This window comes from Coloeus monedula (assembly GCF_965178545.1).
Source record: "Coloeus monedula genome assembly, chromosome: 8".
Classification (NCBI taxonomy): Eukaryota; Metazoa; Chordata; class Aves; order Passeriformes; family Corvidae; genus Coloeus; species Coloeus monedula.
Genome location: NC_138788.1, coordinates 21,773,205 through 21,796,093, shown reverse-complemented (window position 1 = coordinate 21,796,093; position 22,889 = coordinate 21,773,205). Strand labels below are relative to the sequence as shown.

The window sequence follows — 22,889 nt, the reverse complement described above, 5'->3', positions numbered from 1 at the left end:
TTGGTTCTATGGGACCTAAAACTAGATTTTAGAGTTATTTTTTGACTTACTGCTGTGTAGCAATGCAGTAGAATAGTTCTGTTTTTGTCACACTTATAGATTCAACTGATCCAATAGGTATGTTGCATACCTACTTAAAAGAGAGAAGTCAGCTCATAGGCTCATATCAGACAATTTTAGTCAAGAAGTGCATTTTTTAATGTTATGACAACATTTCTGCAACATATCCAATGTCTTTACTGCTCATAGTAAATCACACAGTTTTGACTAACTATGATTAGCCTGAGATGTGGGTGGGAAGGATTTTACTTTCCCCTCCTTGCTTTCCTGGCTTTTTGTAATTCAGGGACACTTACTCAGGTTATCAGTGAAATGCTGGACTTCCAGTTTAAAACAAACCAACAGAAACATTGCTCAAACAACAGAAACAACCCTCAAACACTGCTCGCCACCCCCCGCCAAAAAACCACGAACAACAAAAAAACCCTACCTCCACAATTTTTTCCCCATTTTCCCTCAAGTCTGTGGAAAACTTATCTACACAAATACCTTTCTTTCATACCCCCTGGCTGTAGTACTGGGCAGGCTCTATTAATTTTTGGTGGCTTCTGAATCATCTTTCTATATTCACAGAGCCAACAAAACCCAGGAGCACCTTCAGTCTGTGTGCACACTTCCATTAGCACCATGTTCAGTGGTGCCAGGAAAGTTGAAGGGTGTAGGTACCAGCTGAGATGAACTATATAAAGATACGGAAAAGAGCTGATGGTGGGCCAGTGGTGCATTTTTATTTGGAACATACTGATAGTAAAAAAAGATACAATGAATACATTTTAAAATAATCACTGGAATATAGAAGTGTTTCTACTGTCACTCCAGTTGTACAGAAGTTCAGTTGTATGAATTTCAGTGTGACTTGTTAGAAACTTTGAGACTTGGTTTTTGTCCTAATTAGTTAACCATTCAAGATGGCTGTTGAATTATTGCAAATAATTCCAACAGAGAGGTGGTGTTAGAAGTTGAGAAGAAAACTAAGCTGTTGTTCTGCATACCTGAAATATCAGTTTTCATTGACTGATCTTGGGCTCTTTATTTGTGCTGAAGAAAACTGCTGGTGTTCTAAAAGCAAAGTTCATTTCTTTCTATTTGGCTCACAATAAAATGAAAGGAACTTAAATTCATAGAGAGAATAAGCTAAACAAAAAGTGTCCTGGGATTTCTGCTCACTTTATAAATGCAAGCATTATGTGTAGCTATCCCAAGAACTATGCAGAGTTGAAGAAACTTCATAGTTGTTTTCTACAGTACTTATTCTTTGTGAATGATTTGGTTATAACTCCTCAAAATGTTAAGATATAAAATGAAATGTCTTGGCAGTCATTTATGAATAACTATCAGCTGTTAGTACTTAACACATTGCTGGGCTTGTGTTTGATAGGAGGATGGAATGCTTCTTGCCTCTCTTAAAAATGAAATCTGCACTATGGCTTTAAAACAACTGTTGGTGCAGGTAGAGTGTAGCATGTTTTATGCCCTTAATGAAAAATAGTGGAAATTGGCTTACACTTAGCTACAGGCTGGTTCTGTACTGCATAGTCCAGCTGTGCTGCTTTTAAAATTAAACTTCCTGCTTGCATAGTTGATACATCTGAGGAGGAGACTTACTGTTCCAGTGGGACAGGTAATTAAAGTTCTCAGTAGCTTTAATAAAGATTTGTGTAAATCACGAATGGGATTGGCATCCTGAGCTCCACTGCACTGGAATGTTGTGCAGTGTGGACCAGACAGCTTTTGCATAAATATTTACCTTGTGCTTTCAAAAACGTTTGAGTTGCAGGTTAGTCTATGATAACATATTTTTTCTCTTTAAAATAAAGGCTGTTTTAAAAACAGTTGTTTTGAATTCTTCCCATTTGAGGGAACTCTCATGTATCTTCCCAAACCTCAAACTTAATTTTACTGTCTTTGTGCAGCTTGTATAGCATGGAAAAAAAAAAAAAAAATTAGACCTTACAACAGATAACAGCCACTTCATTGGAGTTTGTCCGTAGGGAGCTGGGGGGAGAAACTGATGATTCAGTTACTTGGCATACAGCAGTGGAGTGAAATAACTGTTTTAAATGTCTGACATTTAAGGATTGGTTTGGCTAGGGAGCATATTAAAAATTGGGAAATTTAGACTTTCAAATTATTCAGCCAGATGATACTGAGACACTTGTGGTAAGAAAAAAGACTCTAAGCCTCTTTCAGCCTGAAGCTGAGTGACTTAATAGTGATCTGTGATCACATGAGGAAGGACAGTGTGATAAGTACCTCCTATGCTTATTGAAGTGTTTGCCCCAAGTTGTTTATTTTTAGGTTCAGTAGCAGAAAAATCAGCTATGCATATGGTATTTATGGTTTCAAGTTTGTATCAACACTAAGTTGAGATGCCCTAGTTGGTAAAATCATTTTTCTAGCAAGTCCACCTGATTCTCCCTAAAAAGCAGGGAGGTGACTGTGTGACTGCTATTTTACAAGTGTGTCTTAGGTGTTAATCATATACTCAGTAGTTTTAATTTTATTTTTCTAACAAACATTGCTAGCTCCCTCCATCTGCAGTGCCTGTGTATAGATTTTGTATTCTCACTTCTTATTGCTTCATAAAGTTACCTGGCTTACTATTTAAAATGCATGTGTGTATATATAAATATATATCTATAAATATAAAAGTGGAGCAGGTAGACCAGCTTGATTCAGTTACTGTCTTCTGCTGGGTGTTCTCCATAGTAATTTTCTCTTGTTGTTAACAAAGCAAAGATTTTGGAGGACCTAGGCCAGCTGTGGCAAGCTGAGAAGCAAATAGTGTCATTTCTTATATAATTATATGATAGACTAACACATATACCAGCAAAGGGAGTCTACGCTCAAAGGACAGGTCTGTCAGTGGGAAATACTGAACATAAGCTAGCTCATTTTTGGCTACTATCTACAAGTATTGCAGTCCAACAGAGCTGCTGGTTCTGGTGGGTTGGAGTCCAGAGGCCTCCAGCATAATGGGAGCTCTGTATTGCTGCTCTTCAGACACGGCCTTGTGACCGTGGAAATTCTGACTGAGCATGGAAAGGCAATTGCAGATGTTACACAGTGGGAATATGAGTTGAGAAATCTTGTTCTCCTGTTTGTTTGGTTGTTTCTTCCTCTTCCTCCCCCCCCCCCCATATATTGGCAGAATTGAAGCCAATTGGGTGAAACACAATTTCATTTCATTTCTCACCCATTGGTGCTGATTGGGTGAAATGCAGTAAATGTGCCCTGTCAGGAGGTGCTGACTGAAGAGTAAAATGATTTCCTGGGAAAAAAATGTTTTCATTTTATTAAAACCTGCTTCTTCAGACAAGAATATTTTGAGGGTTTTTTTTTCTTAACTGGGGCTTTATGACGGCTTAACTTAGAGATGTGTTTAAAGCATATGAATTGGACATAAGTGACCCCGAGTTCTCAGGAGTAGATACTGCTACTGTGACTGCACTGAATTGTCATTCAGCAAATGATTTAAGTGGTTTGTCTAGCCTGTATATTTATAGTGACTTTCTCTTTTTGCCTCTCTAAACCCCTTGTTCTTAGCATTCCCATGGTTTGGAATGGATATCGGTGGAACGTTGGTTAAACTGGTCTACTTTGAACCTAAGGACATTACTGCAGAGGAGGAACAGGAGGAGGTGGAAAACCTGAAAAGCATTAGGAAATACTTGACCTCCAATACAGCCTATGGTAAAACTGGCATTCGTGATGTCCACCTCGAACTGAAAAATTTGACTATGTGTGGACGCAAAGGCAACCTGCACTTCATCCGCTTTCCCAGCTGTGCCATGCACAGGTTCATACAGATGGGTAGTGAAAAGAACTTCTCCAGTTTGCACACTACGCTCTGTGCCACGGGAGGTGGAGCTTACAAGTTTGAGGAAGACTTTAGAACGGTACGTGAATGGTTCATATGGGTTCAATGGGAAGTACTTTGGGAAAACATTGTGAGAGCCCGTCTGTTAAAACTTGCTGGGAAAATAACTTTTTTTCAGTCCATCCTAACTGATTAGGACCAACAGAATCAATTCACATTTGTTAATTGGTGACATTGCTGAGAACATGGGTGGGGGAGGGAAGGGTATTCTACTTGCTGGGTATTCTACTGAAGTATTGCTGTGCAGGATGTTTTTAGTAAATGTGGAGTTATTTTAGAGTACAGCTGTGTTGATCAGATGCTTCATAATCGACTTAGAGTATGTTATGACAGCCTAGAAGCCTGACGCTATAGGTACTTGCAGACTGATTATCTCTTGGAAACCAGGTATGAAACCATACAGGCTGGAGATTTGATTCAGGTTCCCTTCACTTTGTATTAACCTTCAAACAGACTGAAGTCAAGAGTCTGGAAGACCAACCATGGAGCATGGGGGAGAAACAGTGTGTGGGACCATAATAATACTAGCTAGCTTTTGATTTCAATTCTGTGAGTGTGTCATTTAAAGAAAGGCAGTTCATGAGATGACTAGATCCCAGATCCCCAAGAATTTAAAAAGAGGCTTTGCAGGGAACTCCAGAAGCTGATGTAAATGTGAAGTTTTGCACTAGAGTACACTTCAAAAATTGGCTGTGGTGGAGAAGCATGGAAGAGCTGTTGTACAAAATGTGTTGGAGAGAAAAAGCATTCAGGAGGCAGTTTTCTGTTGTGTATCCATCTATACTGGGACAGATCTTCATGAATTTTCTGTAAAAAACAGACTAATTTGATTGTCCCAGAGCAGTGTCACTAAGATTAATGTGAATGTTTTACTTGACTGATGGGTCTGGCACTTCTGTCCCTAACTTTTGACCTGATCTTGAGGGTGAGGGATGTGATCTTGAGGTTGAGGGATGGCTGTTGGGTATGGCAGGTTACAGTGGCTTTTCTGTCTCTGCTTCAGTCTAGGGAACTATCATACTGAATCACCAACTGCTGTTGACTGCAGTCCTTGGCTCTGTGTGCTTCATTTTTAACTCCAAGCATGCAATTTTGCTGTACAAGAGGTTTTTTTCTTGTCAATACCCTTCTGTCATCAATATCCTCACATACCAGGTGACCAGGATTCTAAGGGGGAAAAAGAATGCTGTAAGAGCTCAACATGAATTCCAGCTGTTACGCTGTTGTGCAGCCACTTTCAGTAAATATTAGGCTGTTTCCATGTCCAAGGAAGGACTACCAAGTTTCTGAATTGGTGTAGTAGTCCACTACTAGTGCTAGATTTCTTGTTCTTTAGGCTGATTGCAAGTCCCTTACAGTTTAGAGTCTACTGATGATTAAGTCCTTAAAAGCTTGTTTGCTTCGCATTGTGTAAGATTGTTGGCACCACAGTAGGAGGTGAGTTTTAGTTCTGGTAAGTGTGGCCTCAGTTCAGGTGGTTTTGAATATCTTTTTGTGTGTCCTAGGAATGATTCAGGTCATGTTCTTAGTGACAATGGGAGGTCACTTCAGGACTTTCTGAAGAGGCTGACTCTCCCCTTGGAATGGTCAGTCTATCCAGATTCATTCTTCCTGCATTGTATAATGACAGCTACCGTTGCTTGGTAAGGAAGTTCATGTCCCTCACTCCCACAGCTGTAGAACTGGACTGGAAGTTACCTGGTGGCTCTCACAGCTGGGTGTTTCTCTCTGTAGCTTTGGCCTTTCATGCTGTAAATATGCAATCTACAGCAAGGGATCAGTCTTGTCTCAGCTGCAATATAGCCAATATAGCAGGGGAGGCCATAGCTGGAGTTGGGGCTGTTTTGCCAGCTATTGAACACAAATGCGAGGTCACATAGCAAATGACTGGCGGACTTGGGCATGAAATTCCACATCTCTGCAGTGCTGTTAACATCCTGTCTGCTGCAACACTTGAAGGTAGTTTAAGACAAACCCTATAAAGGCTGGCTGGGGAGTTTTCTAGCATAAAGCAATCAGTGAAGTGCACTCACACTAAAGTGAGTGCTTTGGACAGCTGTCCAGTGCCACACCTTCCTTTATAGCAAGTGTTTCTTGGCTCAAACTGTAATATCCATGTGGAATTACAGAAGCAGAATATTATCCATTACATGGAAGTTTGCTTCCTTAGTCACCCTGAAAGGGCAGAGTGTTCTGGGTACTGGCACTTAAATTGTCACACTTCATTAGCCATTGTAACAGCAGCTGGCTATCAGTGTGTTCTGCTGAGTATGAATTGACACCAGACAGCAGTTTCAGGACTGCTCTGTCAAAGCTCTGAAATACCCGTTTCAAGTATTTGACCACGAACACATCTCTAGAAGTGGAGAATATGTGCCAAGTCTAAGTCTTGCTATTGCAGGATTCAGTGTTGTAAAATGACTTATATAGAGGAGACTTTAAATGTTCCTGTTTGTTACTTAGAAGCAGTGTGGAAGAATTAAGGTATGTTTGTGACTGTTGTTATTTTCATTAAAAAATCTGGCTGAATGCTAGGAAACTCGTTTGATCTAGCTAACATGCTTTTGTTCTGGCCCTTTATTTTCCTGTGTATATGCTTTTACGTTACTTGTCTTTCATAGTATTTGTCAATGTGACAGTAAGAATTGCATAGATTTAGGACAGAAGATCCAATATATTGCAAAACAACATTCAAATTCCAAGGAAGAAAGCCTTCTAAGATTACAAAAGCTTTTTCTCCTTAAAATAGGCAAATACCCTGTTGTTACTTGCCTCTGTTTCATTGTCTAGTTGTGAATTCCTAAATGTGTTAAATAGGTTTGATCTAGACATCTCTGTTGCTTTTGTGTATTAAAAAATAACACGAAATGGTGAGACACACTCTGTTTTCCTTAAATCTTTTTTTTGTATTAGAAAAAGGCAACTAAATCTACCAAGGTACCTAGGTTTAGCTATTTCACCTCCCTCATATGATCTGCAGTGTTGGAGAGGTGGATACCTGAAGAAGTCTCCATGATCTACTTGCTGATTGCTGGCAGTATGTTGGATCTTTTGTCAATCAGTAGCTTGGCAAATCATGTGATTCATTCTGAAGATCTGAGTGCTTCCCCTAGAAGTAGGAAAATTGACTCTATTCATTAAACTAGACCACAGAAATAATTTTACCAACCATATGGTTATACTTAATGTTCATTGAAGAGAGCATCAGTAAGTAATTCACCAAAAGGACTGTTTCCAGCCTAGGGGGTTTTTTCCTTTTTTTTTTTTTTTTCTTTTTTTTACCTCCTTTCTGAATGACTGTTCTATATGGCTGTCTGTCTTTATTTTCAGGTAACAGTGGTCTTAAGGCATGCATGAATCTGCAGCCTAATTCTGATAATCCTCCCTCCTTTCCCCAACTACATACTGTCACTTCACATATTCTGTAAATGCTCAAGTATTACCACTTCTGTAAAAGTAAGGAGTACTTAGACTTAACCTGCTTGTGAGATGAATCTCTCTGTGCTCTGTGACTCCTCCATGATAGCACAGGCACATTACTTGCACAGATGTATGCTGTTAATGTAATGACAAATAAATTTTTAGGCTGCCACTCAGTTTTGTAAAGCAACTCAACATAAAGGATGGCCAGGATGAGGGGAGGAAGGACTATTCAGACTTTTGATTAAAACCTGCTCTATTATAAAATTTTTGTTCATTGCAGTGGCTCAAAGGTGGGATCTTTGTATTCCTTTCCTAACAGAGACCTGTAGAACCTGACTTGTCTTGATAGAAATTTTAATGCTGTCTTCAGTGGGAGCAGCATCTGGGCTAAAAACCCTAATCACTTAATCTAAGAACATTTGGGACAGGGGAAGAGGGAAATCTCTTACCAACACAAACTCAAACTCAGGCCTTGACCTTCCCATAAAGGAAAACGCTTTAAAAGTGAGCTTGGCTGTTGGATAGTGATTTTCTTGTGCCAGTTATTAGCTAATTCTAAGGCTTGACTTTGTGGTATGAACTGAATGCCTGAGGATGACTTACAGACTGTATTCATCTTAAAACAAATAAACTCACTGTCCTGTGTTGTAGGATGAGTAAGCTGTGTAACTCTTTCACAGTTAGTGTGAGACACTCAAAAATCTTTCTGTGGAGGCTGGAGGCAGCTGCTCAGGCCGTAGGGGCTGGGCTGGAGTTGAAAGCAGCATCCAGAGGAATGGGTAAAGTAACCTCTTCAGAGGGAATGGGGAGAAACAATGGGCATCTCTTCCCTGTCGAGAGAGAAGAGATCCTTACGGCTCGCTGTGCGAGAGGGCAGAGCTCTGCAGGGGATTCCTGATGAGTGCTGGTTTTGCCCAAAGCTGATACAGAGTGAATCTTTTCTTCTGCCTCAGTGAATGCTGGACTTGCAGTTCATTTGCATTAGACTTTGTCTGGTTTGAATGTGAGTGGTTATTTTCAGCTCCATAAAGAGCTCCATAAAGTAGCAGTGTTGGGGGTTGAAGTGAAGATAATCAAAATATAAAGAAAGCAAAGTCTTTATGAAAGTGGGGGAGAGGTAATGGGAGGGAGATGGAGGGAAAAGCTAGATTGTAAGGTATTCTAAGAAATAAAAACTGGAGCAATGCCCAGCAGACATAAAAGCCAGAGTGATATAGTAAATGAGGCTATTGTAATTGATAATTAAAACTTGCAAGATGTTATGTTCTTAGCAGTTTTTTACAGAAAAAAAAATCATATTTCTCATTGAAAGTCCAAGAGAAAAATGCACTTACAACTTCATCAAGGTTCAGACTTTGTGTTTACCAGAGCTCGGTAACAGTAAAAGTGAGTAAAATGTTTCATGAGCTGGAGCTTCACTGAAAATATGTCTGCACACCAATGGTGATACATTAGTCTTCAACCCCAGTGCATATATATCATGGCTGCCCTCAGCTCACTTCTAGAAGACTGGGATGCTTCATGTTTACCTTGCTGAAGTGGAAATATTTGCTCACCCATAATAAGAAACAAATGGGACCCAAGTCTTTGACTTATGTCTTCCTTACTTGAAAGCAGAAACAAGCTGGTACCATGTTTTTTCTTTTTATACTGCTTGGTACTTGAATACAACTGATTTATTTTTCTTTTACGTTATGCACAATATTTAAAAAACAAACAAGCCAAACAGCAAAGAAGTCCATTTCTTTGGATGAAAGAAATACATTTCAGCAGATAACACCATTTTCCGGCACTTCTTGGAAGAGTACAGGAGATGGGCTTTCACTCTTCTTGGAATAGCATCTATATGGAGTAACAACAGACTTTTTGTATCCTTGAAATCAGCTGAGTTTCAGGAGTTTGTTGCTAAGGTCATAGGGGAAGGTGTTGGCTACTTTCTTGGTGTGTTGCACCTGCTTGGAAGCATGGTTGAAGTCCTTAGTCGCTCCTTTTGATGGTCCTGGAGAGTTTCTTGAGGTCTAAAGTGTTTTGTTCCCTTCCCCAGTATTCAAAAAACAGTCTTAAAAGAAAGGAGTATCTACAGTCTGGTTATAATGCAGAAAAATTATTCTTTTAAAAAATGTGCATGTGGTTTCCCTGTAATCATCATAAATTTTCCCTCCAGAGTCCTGTATACTGCTTTGTTCTGCAGTTGTTCTCATAGCACAAATTTCTGACATGACCTCTAGAGAGGCACTGTACTGAATATTGTTACAGGAGTGCAGAGTAGGGTAAGTTGACCATTTTGCTGTCTGCCTTCACATTAGGAATTGTAAAGGGCTGGAAAATATCCGTAAATGCTGTAGGAAAAGCATCCAATTAAAATGTGCTTCTAGACACAGCTTCTGTTTTTGTTATGCATATTTGCACATAAACTTTGGTTCCTCTAAAGAGATGGGGTTTGAACAGCTGAAAGTTGAGGGTAAGTAGAGTGTGGCAGGGCAGGTGATGGCAGCGGGAAGAAATGTTTGCTTACTTGTAAATTTGTGACAATGGTTACAGGCACGTCTCTTCTGCAATGCAGTTTTGCTGCTTTGGGACATTGTGAGCAAAAAGGTAGTTCTCTATGCAGGGAAAGGGACTGACTTGTGCCCCTGGCTCTATCATGGCTTCTTGTACACGATTGGGTTCCTACATTACTTGAAACTTTGTCCTAATTTCTGTTTAGGCATAAGAACAGTGGTGGCTCACAGAGCTATTTGGAGCCTTGGGTGTCTGGTGGCTGCAGAGCTTTTGGTTCTCTGAACGAAGGTGGATTGACGTAGAATACTGATGCCTGTCTTGCCTATTCCGGAAGTCAAAACCTGACTGCTGCAACAACACAGGAAAATAGTTTTCAGTCTGCTATGAATATCATACATGAAAGAAAGCAGTAATAAGACTTCTCTGCCTACAGTATATCAACTGTTAAATATAGCACAGAGCTATAAAAAGCAGAACAAATTTCAGTATGTCTTTTATACATGGAGGGCTGGACCTAATAAAACCTCTCTGTGTAGTGTTTCAGGAAGAACATGATTAGTTTCTCTTGTTCTGTTCTTACAGAATCGGTGAGCTGACTGGAGAGTTTGTAGAATCAAGGATTTTGTCTGTGTTTTTGCACTGATGCCAGAAGTGTATAACTCTGATTTGTATTACTTGTTTGTGTCTTGCAAGGTCTCTGACTAGTGCTTACCTGTTTGTAAAAGTGCAGCATGGATCAGACGAAAGTAGTTTGTGGCTGGGTGTTTGGCTTACATTAGAATAGAGGTTTTGGTAATAGGGGGCATAAATCTGCTAATGACTTGTCTTTGTACAACAGCTCCTGGTTCACAGCACGTTTGTGCATCTGTGTTAGATCACGTTTGGTCATGCTGCATCTGGCTTATACACTGGGGTGAGGAAACTGACACTGCACAGCACATAACCTAGGGAAAGATCATGGGTAGTATAGAATATTTCCTTATGTCATCTAGGTATGTGCAATATTTGTTGAACTAAATAAATCATGTAAAGAGTGATGACTTAGTAGACTCAATGCAATGGTCATTGTGATAAAGAGTGCATGAAGGGTTTATTATGTTGATAGCTTGTATTGTGTACATCTTGGAGCTTTTCCTTGGTCTAATGGTTAGAAATTGATTAAATCCAAGATATTTGCGAAGTAGCCTTAAGAATTCTGTAGCATTTCTTGAAAAACTTTTTCTCATGAATTTTGCTTATTCTTTGTATTTGCTAGCTAAATGCATTGTTCAAGTCTTTTATGATGCATTTCTCTAATTTAAATTTGTGTACCTATGTGGTAGCCAAGAAAAAAATATGAAGGGATTGCAGAAGTTGCAGGAGGAATTACAGAAACAAGGAGAAATGATCTCCATATCTCTCACTTGTCCTGTGAATAACTGGATTGTATTGAGGTCTTTAAGACTGCTGGTTTGGGGTTTTTTTGGTCTTATTTCTTTTCCCTTGTTACAGGATTTGAGGAGTGGCAAATAAAACAAAAGGACGGACCCAATGAGTGGGATGGCTTTCAGTTGTGGCAAGTTAGAGCTGTGTACAAGTAGAGCAAAGACTTTAACAGGGGAGATTTAAATAGCTTAAAAGAATGTAACCTATTGACCGTGCCTGTTCCACAGAAATATCTTCCCTCTTTATAGTGACTTAATATAGCTTCCAGAATTAAAAATAGGACATAGTTACCCATGTAAATCTGCTCCATTAGCTATTATAAAAACATCCTGCAGTATGCAAATGCTGGAGAACCAGCTGTGTATAACTCCATTATACTCCGTTGCTTTTTTTTTTTTTTTTTTTTTTTTGCTAGAAAGTAGAGTTAGACGTGACCTGCTTTGCATGTGTGAGGATGAAAATGACCTCAGGGTTTGGACAACCTTACAGGTTTTTTCACCCTCTCTTCTACCTAAAAATGGAAAGGAAACTTTCTACAGTTGGTCAGTGTATCCTGTTTTCAGAAAGGGATGTTATTTCTAATTCTAGTGAATAGAATGCTATGGCAAGTAGACATGCCTGTTGAAGTACAGTCACGGTGACCTGCGAGATCGCAGAGGGAATGTCTTTTGTCAGCTTCTGTTACTCATTGTCTGCCTTTTCTTAAAGTGATATTCTGCTGCGGGCATGGGCCTGACAGTCTTTTTGTTTGGATGTTTTATATGGTTTTTCACCAAACAGGGGTTATGCCTCTGTTTTTCAGGAGGCATTTTAAAGTGCTCATTGTAATTTAAAAAAATAACCAGATTAACTGGTGACATATACTAAAAAAAAAAGTCCACTGTATATTTAGTGCATGCTAACATAATGTGCGTATCATCATGTTTCTATTGAAAATTTCATTAAATTGTTGGGAAATATAGTTGGATGATGAGCTAAAGTACTTTGCATCCTGAGGAATGCTGCTGTGTAGGCATATGTCAGATACTACCCAAAAGCTGCAGAATATGGCTCCTCTTGGGTCGGGAATGAGGGGAAAGAAATTTATTGCTTCAGAATACTGAGGGGAAGACATAGTTCCTGCTTGCAGAGCCCAGAATGTCTCAAAGGCAAAGGAGCTAGATGGCATTACTGCATAGCACATCCTTGTTTTGGGAGGTACCTGTTGACAGGCAGATAGTGAACTTTTATTTCAGACTTCATGCTTGGATCTTTGTACTGCTTAAATAGCATAATGTGTTACTATTAAAGTGATTAAAGTGCTTCAGTGGAGCCTTTTGTCCTTCTCAGTGTTGTATTATACTAGGAAATGTGTGTTTATTTATTTCTTGTTGTTCTTTTACAGATGGCTGATCTACAGCTCTGTAAACTGGATGAATTGGACTGTTTGATCCAGGGCCTCCTTTATGTTGATTCTGTTGGTTTCAATGGCCAACCAGAGTGCTATTATTTTGAAAATCCTACAGATCCTGAACAGTGCCAGAAAAAGCCTTACTGCCTTGATAATCCATATCCTATGCTGCTGGTTAACATCGGCTCAGGGGTCAGCATCCTAGCTGTGTATTCTAAGGACAATTATAAAAGAGTTACAGGATCCAGGTGAATTTACTTTTGTTTCTTTTAATTGTTTTCTTTTCGCCTTCACAGTCGAGCAGGTGGAAATTGGACTGTGTGATCAGTAGCTACAGCCCCAAACTGTGTATGTCTTCCCATTTCTTTTAAAAGCCTGCCAGTAGCAAGGCTGAAAATATCCTTGGATTCCTTCAGAGAGGAGATCTACATCAGGGAAGTCACTGATCTGTTCAACTTTAGACCTGCCTTAGTCTCTTGTTGGTGTTCTTACCTGTTTCCCGTCTTTTGCTGTGAATTACCAGAACAAAGCTGTCCCAGCAAATGAATCTTCTCTCCCCTGCATTCTGTTCTTTGGTACATGGTACATGTTAAAGCTTCTCCTGTATACTGCACATGACTTGTATGTATGTCTTCTATTGCCTGACCTAGGGCATATCTTTGCCACAATGGTAGCCATGAGCTATTTTTCTTAGACAGTACAGATGGACACAAGTTCTATGGAGGACATTGGATTTCCTGCAGTTCTGGGTCTTTTTCAAGCACAGAGATTTGTCATCAATAGGCGTGCTTCTAATCCTTCCCACTATGGAAGGAAAAACATGACTGCAGTGGTTTGTTGACTTGTTATAGATGATGAAATCAATACTATCTTGTGGCTGGTGTGCAGAGCTTTCTTCTGTTCGGATACTGTCTATATTACAGTGCTATGAGATGTGTTCTGAAAAACTTACCCAGTAATCCAGGAGCATGGACTAAACAGTGTTCCTATCTGACCTCCTGTGCTTTTTCATGCAGTCCAAGTGTGGTTTCTCACTGATCCTCTTGTTTGCAGTGGCTCCAGTTGCTGTGACTGCAGTCACTGCAAATAAGCGAACTTTGTCAGTGGCCAAGAAAGAATGAGGAAGGATGTAGAGGTTAGTAAGTTGAAGTTCATGTCTATAAGACTGAAAAGTCCAAAGTAGAACTTTAATGAGTTAGCAACATATTATGCACAGTTAAATACTCCCTGATAAATTTATGTAATCAGTAAATATTGTACTTGAGCCTTTACAAAATATTCAAGTGGGTGCTCCTCGCTCAGAGTTCTTGCAGGGAAAGAACATTCGGGGCTGATGCTGGGCTTGCTTTGAAAAGGAGCCAACCAGACTGCTTCCTGCCACTGACTAGGGGGACAAGATCTGTCTTGGCTGCCAGCCCTGTTTAGCTTTACCTTTGTTCACTGTTCATTCTTTTGTCGCTTATTTGAGTGCTCTGCTGGCTAATTATTCTTGTGCAGAAAACTTGTTAGAGTGCTACGAATAGGGAAGTGGTATCTGTGGTGTTGGATTGGACCTTATTTTTAGCTAACCCTTGAGTATAATTTCTCCTATTTAAGTATTAAAGACTCAAGTCTAGGTCAGTTAAAACCACACTGGATGACACTTGTGTTAAATAGAAACTCAATGTACGGTGTCTGTGTCAACTCCTCTGAGGGAGGAGTTGCTAGATACAGTTGGCACCTGTGTACAGCATGTTGTAAATGGCAATCTAAAGAGTTGTGGTAAAAGCTGGTTCAGGCTGCTGGTCTGAAGGGAATGTGCTTTTCTAGCCTTGGAGGAGGAACGTTCCTGGGCCTGTGCTGTTTGCTCACTGGCTGCGAGACATTTGAAGAAGCGCTGGAAATGGCTGCAAAAGGAGACAGCACCAATGTGGATAAGCTGGTGAAAGATATTTATGGAGGAGACTATGAGCGCTTTGGCCTTCAAGGATCTGCTGTAGCGTCAAGGTATGTGTTAATTGAGCTGTTTGTAAGGAGTCCCTTAGGAAACTTCCTGTACATGCTAAACTGAGTGCATAATCCCTGGACTATGCACTGTGTCCATGTGGGAATGTCTCTGGATGTATCATGGGGTTTGTCCTTAGATCTCTCACCTACTTCTTGCTCTTTTTCTTTTTTTTTTTTAAACAGGTGTAAGTAATGCCTGATGTAGTTTGCTTCTATTTAAATTACAGTTATTTTGGAAGTGTCCTTACTCATTGTTCTGCCTTTGTAGTGAGATCCTTTTTCACATTTCAAATCTGTCACAAATGAATGGATATCAAATCCAAGCAAAGCTTGCTAAATGATAAAATTTTATGGGCTTTTATCACTCCTAAATATCTCATATTAAAAGACATGATCTTCCTCATGCAGCTTTGGTCATATGATGAGTAAAGAAAAGAGAGATTCCATCAGTAAAGAGGACTTGGCCAGAGCTACTTTGGTCACCATCACCAACAACATAGGTTCTATTGCTCGCATGTGTGCATTGAATGAGGTAAGTAATTTACCATGAGCTTAAAACCTTTAGAAACAACATGGGGAGATTATCAGGATGCAAAAATGCAAATTGCTGGCATAGTAGGTGTGTCACTGGCCTTGATAAATATGCATATGTTTAATGTAATGTCATAACTCTTGTGATGTGTTATGTGTATGCTTTGATGCAAAATGTAAGGCTGTTTGAGCTTCAAAGCTAGGGGAGAGGGGAGAAAAATTGAGTGTAAAGATGACTTTGAGGCATTGAGCTTCAGCCTGGAGTGTTCAGTTGTTCTCAAGCTGTAATACATTAGATATTAAAATGTTTGTAATACTAATTGTCTCTGTTACTTTGTAGTTATTTACAGATTTTACTATAGCATGGCAGAATTTATTTTTAATACTATTTTACTTGGATTCTTTCCATAGCAGGATGGGTTCAAATTGTGTATTGTTTTAAATGTTTGGATAGATGCAAGTTCCATTGCATTGTGTCAGAAAGAAGAAAAATGTAGCTCATTTCCCTGCCTCAAACTCCTATCAGATGCTTATTACAATCTTTTTGTTAGGCATGATAAATATGGATGCATGTTCCATCCATACACTACAGCTTCCAGCAGTTAAAAAAGAAAAAACAAATGCAAAAATCCCCACCACAAACCCAAAAATTTAGGCCCTTGTTTTTATCTGCAGATTGCATCCTTTAGTATTATGTGGTAACTAGTACCTTTTATCGGCTCTGAGCAGATAGTGAATTTATATCAAGTTTAAAAAAAAAAAAATTTACAGGTGTTTTACCTGCACAGCATTCTGTTGGTAGAAGAAATTGCTGCTTCTTCTATATTTTTCGTCAACAACACACACACAGAGAGCCAAAAAAACTGCCAACAAAACAAACCCAAGAAACTCACCCACCTGCCATCTAATTACTTTAATGGGTCTCATCTAGCTTATGGCTTTATGAGAAACAGTAAATAATTAATTGCTAGTACTTTTGGTGGGTGTAGGTTTCAATTTGATTTTTAATAAACCTTTGCCACATCTCCCTCTTGTTCTTTCCAAGACAGGAGGTCCTAGTACTTAGTCTCCTTTCCTAAAAAAAAAGACACTCTTTTTGCACTGCTTCGTTTTGTCTTTTCAGTCTTTTTATGGTTGTAATTTTAAGATTGAATTATCAGATCTTCATATGGTATTCAGAGTGTGGATGCTCAATGAATTTATGTGATGGTATATTGATAAATTTTGTGTTCAGAGTTCCTTTACTCACAGTTCATAATATTTCATTTTTGTGAGCATGGAACTCATTTCTAAGAAATGATCAACAGTCCCTCCATGATATCATCTTAAAGTGGCTAATTTGGAGCCTGTCATTGTGTCTGCATAATCAAGTGTCTCTCTTTCCCATTTTAGTTGTGTCATTTCACTTTTTTGATTTGAACTTCACCTGCTATTTTTTCCTCAGTCACAGGATGTCTCTTCAGCATTGCTATGCTGTTAATTTTTTATTATCTTTTGATTTTCTATGCTATTTTCATGTTTTTTTCTCATATTCCTCTCTAGAGGACTTTTAAAATATATTGAACAGCATGAGTTGTAGTGTATGCCCCTATCAAATGCCACTGATAACCTTCCTTTGTTGTGAAAAGTGGCTACAGGCATACATATTTCTTTTTTTCTGGGCAATTCCACTCTTTTCGATCAGGATGATTCTCTTTCAGTGTTCTCTTTGCTTTCAGCTTCTTTACAGTGTTGCCTTGTGGCATGGAGTTCAAGCAGCATTGTACAGGGCTATCAAAGCATAGAGAGTTGCAGCAGGGAACCACATGCGGTGCATTCAGAGGAGGAGATAGGCTGCTAATGAAACTAATGCTTCTGAGTCATTGTGAGAAAGTTCCTAACATCTTTGTTCTGGGGGCAGGCTTACTTAGGAATTGGATGTGATCCATAGAATCTTGTGGAGGAATGTGGATTGATGTGTTAAATAATCTTCATGTCACAGTGTCGAAGTAGAATTTCTCCAACATTTGAAGTAAATTATTTTGTAGTTCTAAGGAATGAAAACTTCATTTAGTCACTTTACATACTATTAAAAAGAAAAATCAAACATGCAGTATCATTTTAAGTAAACTAATCTTCAGATAGCTTGCTCTTGGGAAAAAAAACTAATGCTATAATTCTGCTAAATAATCTAGACACTAAATTGCCTTTGGGAGACATATCTCTGACTTAGAGTAAGCTTGATGAATCAAATCACTGAGTAAGAGCTTAATAAACAGTTGAATATCATATTCTTTTGTGGAGCTTGTATGTATTAGATTAGGGTTATGGTAAAGCTCACTTTTAGGTTGACAGAATCAATTTATGCCCTGAAGCATGACTTCTGATAAGTTTTTCCCAATGATTGCAGCTTTAATATTATGTTGAAAATGACTTGCATATGTGCAGGAAAAAATGAGGCTGGGGAATAAATGAAATATTCTGTCTGCAGAACTTCAAAGCAAATTTGCTTGCACAAAGTTGGCAGTGGGGTAGAAAAATTCCATAGTCTGGAACCATTTGGCCACAGACCTTTTGAAATGGCCTGTCCTAGGCACAGCAGAAGTGCATAAAGGAAACCAATCTCCTGGTTTATACTTTCCTTACTTGCAGAACATGTAATTTTGCATCTGAAGAAGCTGCCTTGCAAAAGTATGTGCAGGGTTTTTTATTGTGTTATTGATTTAGATTTCCCTATTCAATTATATTGGCAGATATGTGAATATTCTATATTGAAGGTATACTACAGCTTTCTGCTGCAGGGTAGTTGAACAATTTAACGAGACCCCACAGAGTGAAAGAGTGCATGTCTTTTCCAGGATGTTGTAATTTGATTAGCTTAAGTAAGCATGTCACCACCATCTCTTCATCAGTTTAAGATTCCTGTCGTTCAGCTTTGAAAGTTTCAGCAGTGGACATTGACAAGACTCCCTTAAGAGTAGCATTTCAACTTCTGAAATATGCTAAACTTGTTTTTAGTTCAGTTCAGAAAATCTAGGAAACTTGATATTATCAATACAATTTTTAACCTTGTCAACTCAAGGAATGTTGGAAAACAAAATTGATATGAAATTTGCATGTTGATATGCACTGTTATTCTACTTAGATATGACTAGTACTTTTAGATTCAATATACTCTGCATTAGGTATTGCTTCTGGTAACAGTAGCTTTGTTTTTAGATTCAGAAAAAATCATATGCATGTGAAACTGAAATGTAGATTCTAATCAATTTTATGAAATGGCATTAAAGGAAATTAATTAGTTGCATATTTGTCCCTCCTTTGTACTGAGTTACTTCAGAGACAAAACTGCCTTATCCAAGGATGCAAGGTGCTCTTGGCCGTGTTCCATAGCAGCCTTTTGAAATTTAAGAAGTTCTTATTTTCAGTCATAAATTCCTAGGAATGAGTATGAATGCATGATGGTGTGGCTGCAGAGCCTAAGGAGACAGGTGACTGAAGCTAAACTATTTCAGTAAAGTTTGTGTTGCTGTGTTTGGCTTGAGGGCAGTCAGGCATGTCCCTCAGGCAGCAGACTGGATGAGTGACCTACGGCGTGTGGGGATCGGCTCTGTCCAGCACCGAGCGTTCCAGTGAGGATGTTCCCTGGGCTGTGTCACCGGCGCAGTCCGGGACACGGCACAGCTGTGGCTGTAGCACAGGAATTGCTGCAGAGCCAGCTGTTGGGCTTTATAGAGCTGGATCAATGCAGAGGGGTAACCCTTGCTAACTCTAGCCTTTATGCAGCTTTTCTGGCAGTCTTCTGTGGAAGACTCTTGAAGATAGCCTTTCTAGGGCTCTTCAGGACTCCTGTAAAAGCTTTTGTCTCCAGGATGTGGCCTCCTACTGAATCTTCTAGACCAGTTCTAGTGTCTGGTCAACATCATCTGGTACACTAACGCAAAATGCAAGTGCAGTTTTGTGCATAACAGGCAGAATTGGGCTTGGTGAGATGGTTATGGGCATTGTTTAAACACCACACAGAGCCACTGCTCACTGCAGTGATGTACATACAAGTAAGGATAGTCTGTGGCTTTCTCATTGGCAGCCTAGTGCTGATGGTTCAAGAAATCTTAATTGCCTGAATGAAACCTGAGTTCAAATGAGCTTTGAAACAAAGGAATGCCATACATGTCAAGTATTATGTCAGCTCCATTTCACTTGCTTTTTGAAAATGCAATCACAGTCCTGATAATAGATAATGAAAGATGCTTCTTCCCATCTATAACATAATCCTTGTCAGATACCCTTCAGAAGTTCTCCATCTGGACTTAATAATCACAGTGATCTCTAGAAAGTTGCTTCATTTACCATGCAGGGGGCAAAGATGTCTTCAGTGCAGCCATATACAATTAAAAAAACAAAGCCACCATCAAAACACTCATAATTTGAGTCACGTTGGGAAGGTCCTGATATTTATTCAGTATTTTAAGGAAATATTGATCATCTGTGATAATAGCCTCTCACTTTCTTTGGAATAAAACTCTGCACCTCCCTGCTCTTGCAGCATCTCTTAGCGGTCAGTAACTGCAATATTTTTTGACTTTTCAGTCTGAAGTATTTAAATGTAACCTAAAATTCCCATTTAACTTCATAGTAGGGGCAGAGGTACATGCTGAATGAGGGAAATAATTTAGCTGAATATAATTTTTCTCGTCTGTTTTTCAAATTCAATTTTACAGAACATTGACAAGGTGGTGTTTGTTGGCAACTTTCTCAGAATTAATATGATTTCCATGAAGGTGCTAGCATATGCTATGGATTATTGGTCCAAGGGACAGCTAAAAGCTCTGTTTTTGGAACATGAGGTGAGGAAATACATGTTGAACTTATACTTCTATTTGTAAATACAAAATTCTTGTAGTTCTTTATTTGGTGAACTTGAAAGGGGACAAATGCCATTGCTTTGAATTGAATGCACAAGCTAAATTCTGCATAAATGCTATTTAGTTTACAAATTCATTTGAAAATATTACTTGTTAACTCCTTGGGTTGATTGCTAATCTTGTGGTATGTGTTGTTAAACATTGCCCATTTCTCATATTTGCTTTCTGACCCTGATGCCAGCAATGTTCATTTGTGTGGGCTGGTATATGAAAACCCCAAGTATAATTAATTTTTGCAAGCATAATTCTGAAGTGACTACCAGATGGACAGGTCCATCATGGAAACTTCCCTGCCTCAGTACAGCATCAGTATTATGGTTCTGTAATTTCTTTTCTTTTATATAATTTTGGAGAAGTATGTAAGACTTTTTCCAGTATCAGGCCCTTTCTTCTACCTAAAGAAGATCTTACTAAATTGTATTTTAGATAGAGCAAATATTTGGTAGGGCTGATATTCCTTTCGTTGCTTTAACAGAACTGAAAAGTTTGTGTTCATGCTTATGTCTTATTTTGGAATTTGATTTGTTTTGGTTTTCTTTTGCCTTTGTTCAAAGGGTTATTTTGGAGCTGTTGGGGCTCTTCTAGAAATGCTTAAAATGACAGATGATCAGTGATGAAGCTGTCTGAAGAGATTCCTACTGCAGATGCTGCTGGATAAGAGTGAAAGCCACTACAAGGATGGAAATGAAGCCATTACGGTAGTTCTACCTGCTGGATTTGTAAATAATTTAAAATCCTTTTAGCTGATCTTTAATTTCTGGGTTTTGACCTTATACTTCAGAATTCATACTGGGAATTACGAGATTTTTTTTCTGTACACTGTATTTTTTAGGGGAAAAATGTGCAAAGTGGCCAAACATACAAATTTTATGAATTTATTTTAAAAAATTGATACTGTTTAATGTTGGACCTGTGATACGAGGCATCTGCTTTTCTTCTGGGGTTTACTGATTAGTGTGGTAATTTTAATTTCATTTAGTAATCACTCTAGGAGATTTTTTAATCTTATTTTCATGACGTTTCATGATTTGTTCTTGGTTTCAAATGAAACTACAAAGCTGATGCATTTTACTGTGAAAACTAGTCATTTATTTTTTTGCCTTTTCTTTCCTCATGAGATGAGACACTTTTTTATTTAACATCTGTCTGCCCCTCCCCCCCCCCCCCCCCCCAAAAAAAAATTTGCAAACCATTCTGTGGCTAAATGAGTTTCTTCAAAGGACTGTGAGGAAGCTTGGTAATAGCAGGGGGTTTAAGACTGTGATTTTTCAGTAGTCATGAATTGCAACAGGAAGAGACTGCCAGCTGGTTTTGCAGGACTGATTCTTCTCTATAATAAAAATTTTAAACAAGATGTGAACTAAAGTTTTAATTATTCAACTGACACTAAAATGAAAATCTGTTTCTGATGAAAACATCTGATCAACATGAAGAGTTCTGTAGTAAAGATGTTATTCACACTTGGTATTAGATGACAAAGGGAGATTGTTTTCACTTATTTTTCTGTAATCTGCGAGTTTTAACTTGTTCATAATTGAAAACGACTGATAACAGCATTATTAAAAGCCCAATTACTAAAATTAGAAATATACTGACTAAAGTCTTTTCTGTTTTTAAACTAGTGTTAACTTTCCCTCCAGGACACTAAAATTTGAGTGTTTATTCCAATACAGTATTTTCTACCTTTTCTGATTTGTGGACCTATCTAGATTTTTTTTTTTTCCAAGTTGAATTGAGATCCCTTTGAAATCTATGTACTTAGCTTGCTGCAGAGCATGTATAAACTTGCTTTCTGTGGACACCTTGAGGGCTCACAAATGAGAGGCTGAAAAACAGTTCATAAATTATTTTGTCTTGCAAGACTATATGTGATGTCACATAATGTAAATGACTCATAAGAGGGACAGTATAAAGTTCAGTATATTTTTGGAAGGGGACTTACTTCACTTTTTTAAGTCATTAACTTAGATATCTCCCAAATGTTGAAAGATGGTAAAATGAACTGAAGTGTTAACTTGTCTGATGGAAATAAAGACCACTACTGTTTTGACAGTTTTAATGTATCTGTGGAATTCATTTCTTGGAAGCAATGATGTGACATGTGTAATACTTTTTTTTGTGGCATACATGACTACTTACTTCCATGGTAATTGTTTGGTTCTTGACATGTTTTTAGTCTTCATTACAAAGCTTTAGTCTTTGAAGCCTTTCTCCTGCTTGAAGTTGACTTTAAAGGACTGTAAACCAAAAGCTGAGATATTAGTGTGTGGAAGTTGATATTTTCTGTAATACTGAACTTGAGATAAGTGCAGATGGTTCTGCTCAGTGCCTTTATTTTTTTAATAAAGAAAAAAACCCTTTGATTTAGGTTATTGGCTAAGTTTTGCCTGTGAATGAAGATTCATTTGTACACTGTTTTTTCTTAAGGAAAACTTCAGAATGTTAAGAGGTAACTGTGCTACTTCTGATAAACAGTAGAGGGAAGCACAACATCAGCCATGTAACTGCTTGGTTGGTTTGTTTCAGAGAAAGATCCCGTCGTTTTCTCCACTGTTTTTTTTTGAAGGGAATTTGATATGGGAATGTCTGTCACCTAGGTATTCTTGAATTCTTCACGTTTGAACTTATGTGAAAGAAGACTGTAACGTTGAGTAAACAAATAAGAAATAGCAGTTCTTTTAAGATTAAAATCCTTTACTTCAAAAAAAAAAACAACAACAACAAAAAAACCCCAAACAAAACTAAAACAAACAAGACACCCCAAAACAACAACCAAAAAACCCAAACA

At 38.5% G+C, this 22,889-nt stretch overlaps 1 protein-coding gene across 3 annotated transcripts in view; it reads left to right on the top strand.

Moving 5' to 3' along the window:
* PANK1 (pantothenate kinase 1) overlaps positions 1-22,156 on the top strand; it is a 31,094-nt gene extending 8,938 nt beyond the window's left edge. For all 3 annotated transcript variants that reach the window (XM_082286359.1, XM_082286357.1, XM_082286358.1), the window contains exons 2-7: positions 3,607-3,959; positions 12,675-12,928; positions 14,490-14,666; positions 15,075-15,198; positions 19,898-20,023; positions 20,656-22,156. In XM_082286359.1, coding sequence (XP_082142485.1) covers positions 3,624-3,959; positions 12,675-12,928; positions 14,490-14,666; positions 15,075-15,198; positions 19,898-20,023; positions 20,656-20,715 — 1,077 coding nt within the window. In that variant the 5' untranslated portion in view covers positions 3,607-3,623 and the 3' untranslated portion in view covers positions 20,716-22,156. The remainder of the gene's footprint in view (positions 1-3,606; positions 3,960-12,674; positions 12,929-14,489; positions 14,667-15,074; positions 15,199-19,897; positions 20,024-20,655) is intronic.
* Positions 22,157-22,889: the final 733 nt, after the last annotated feature.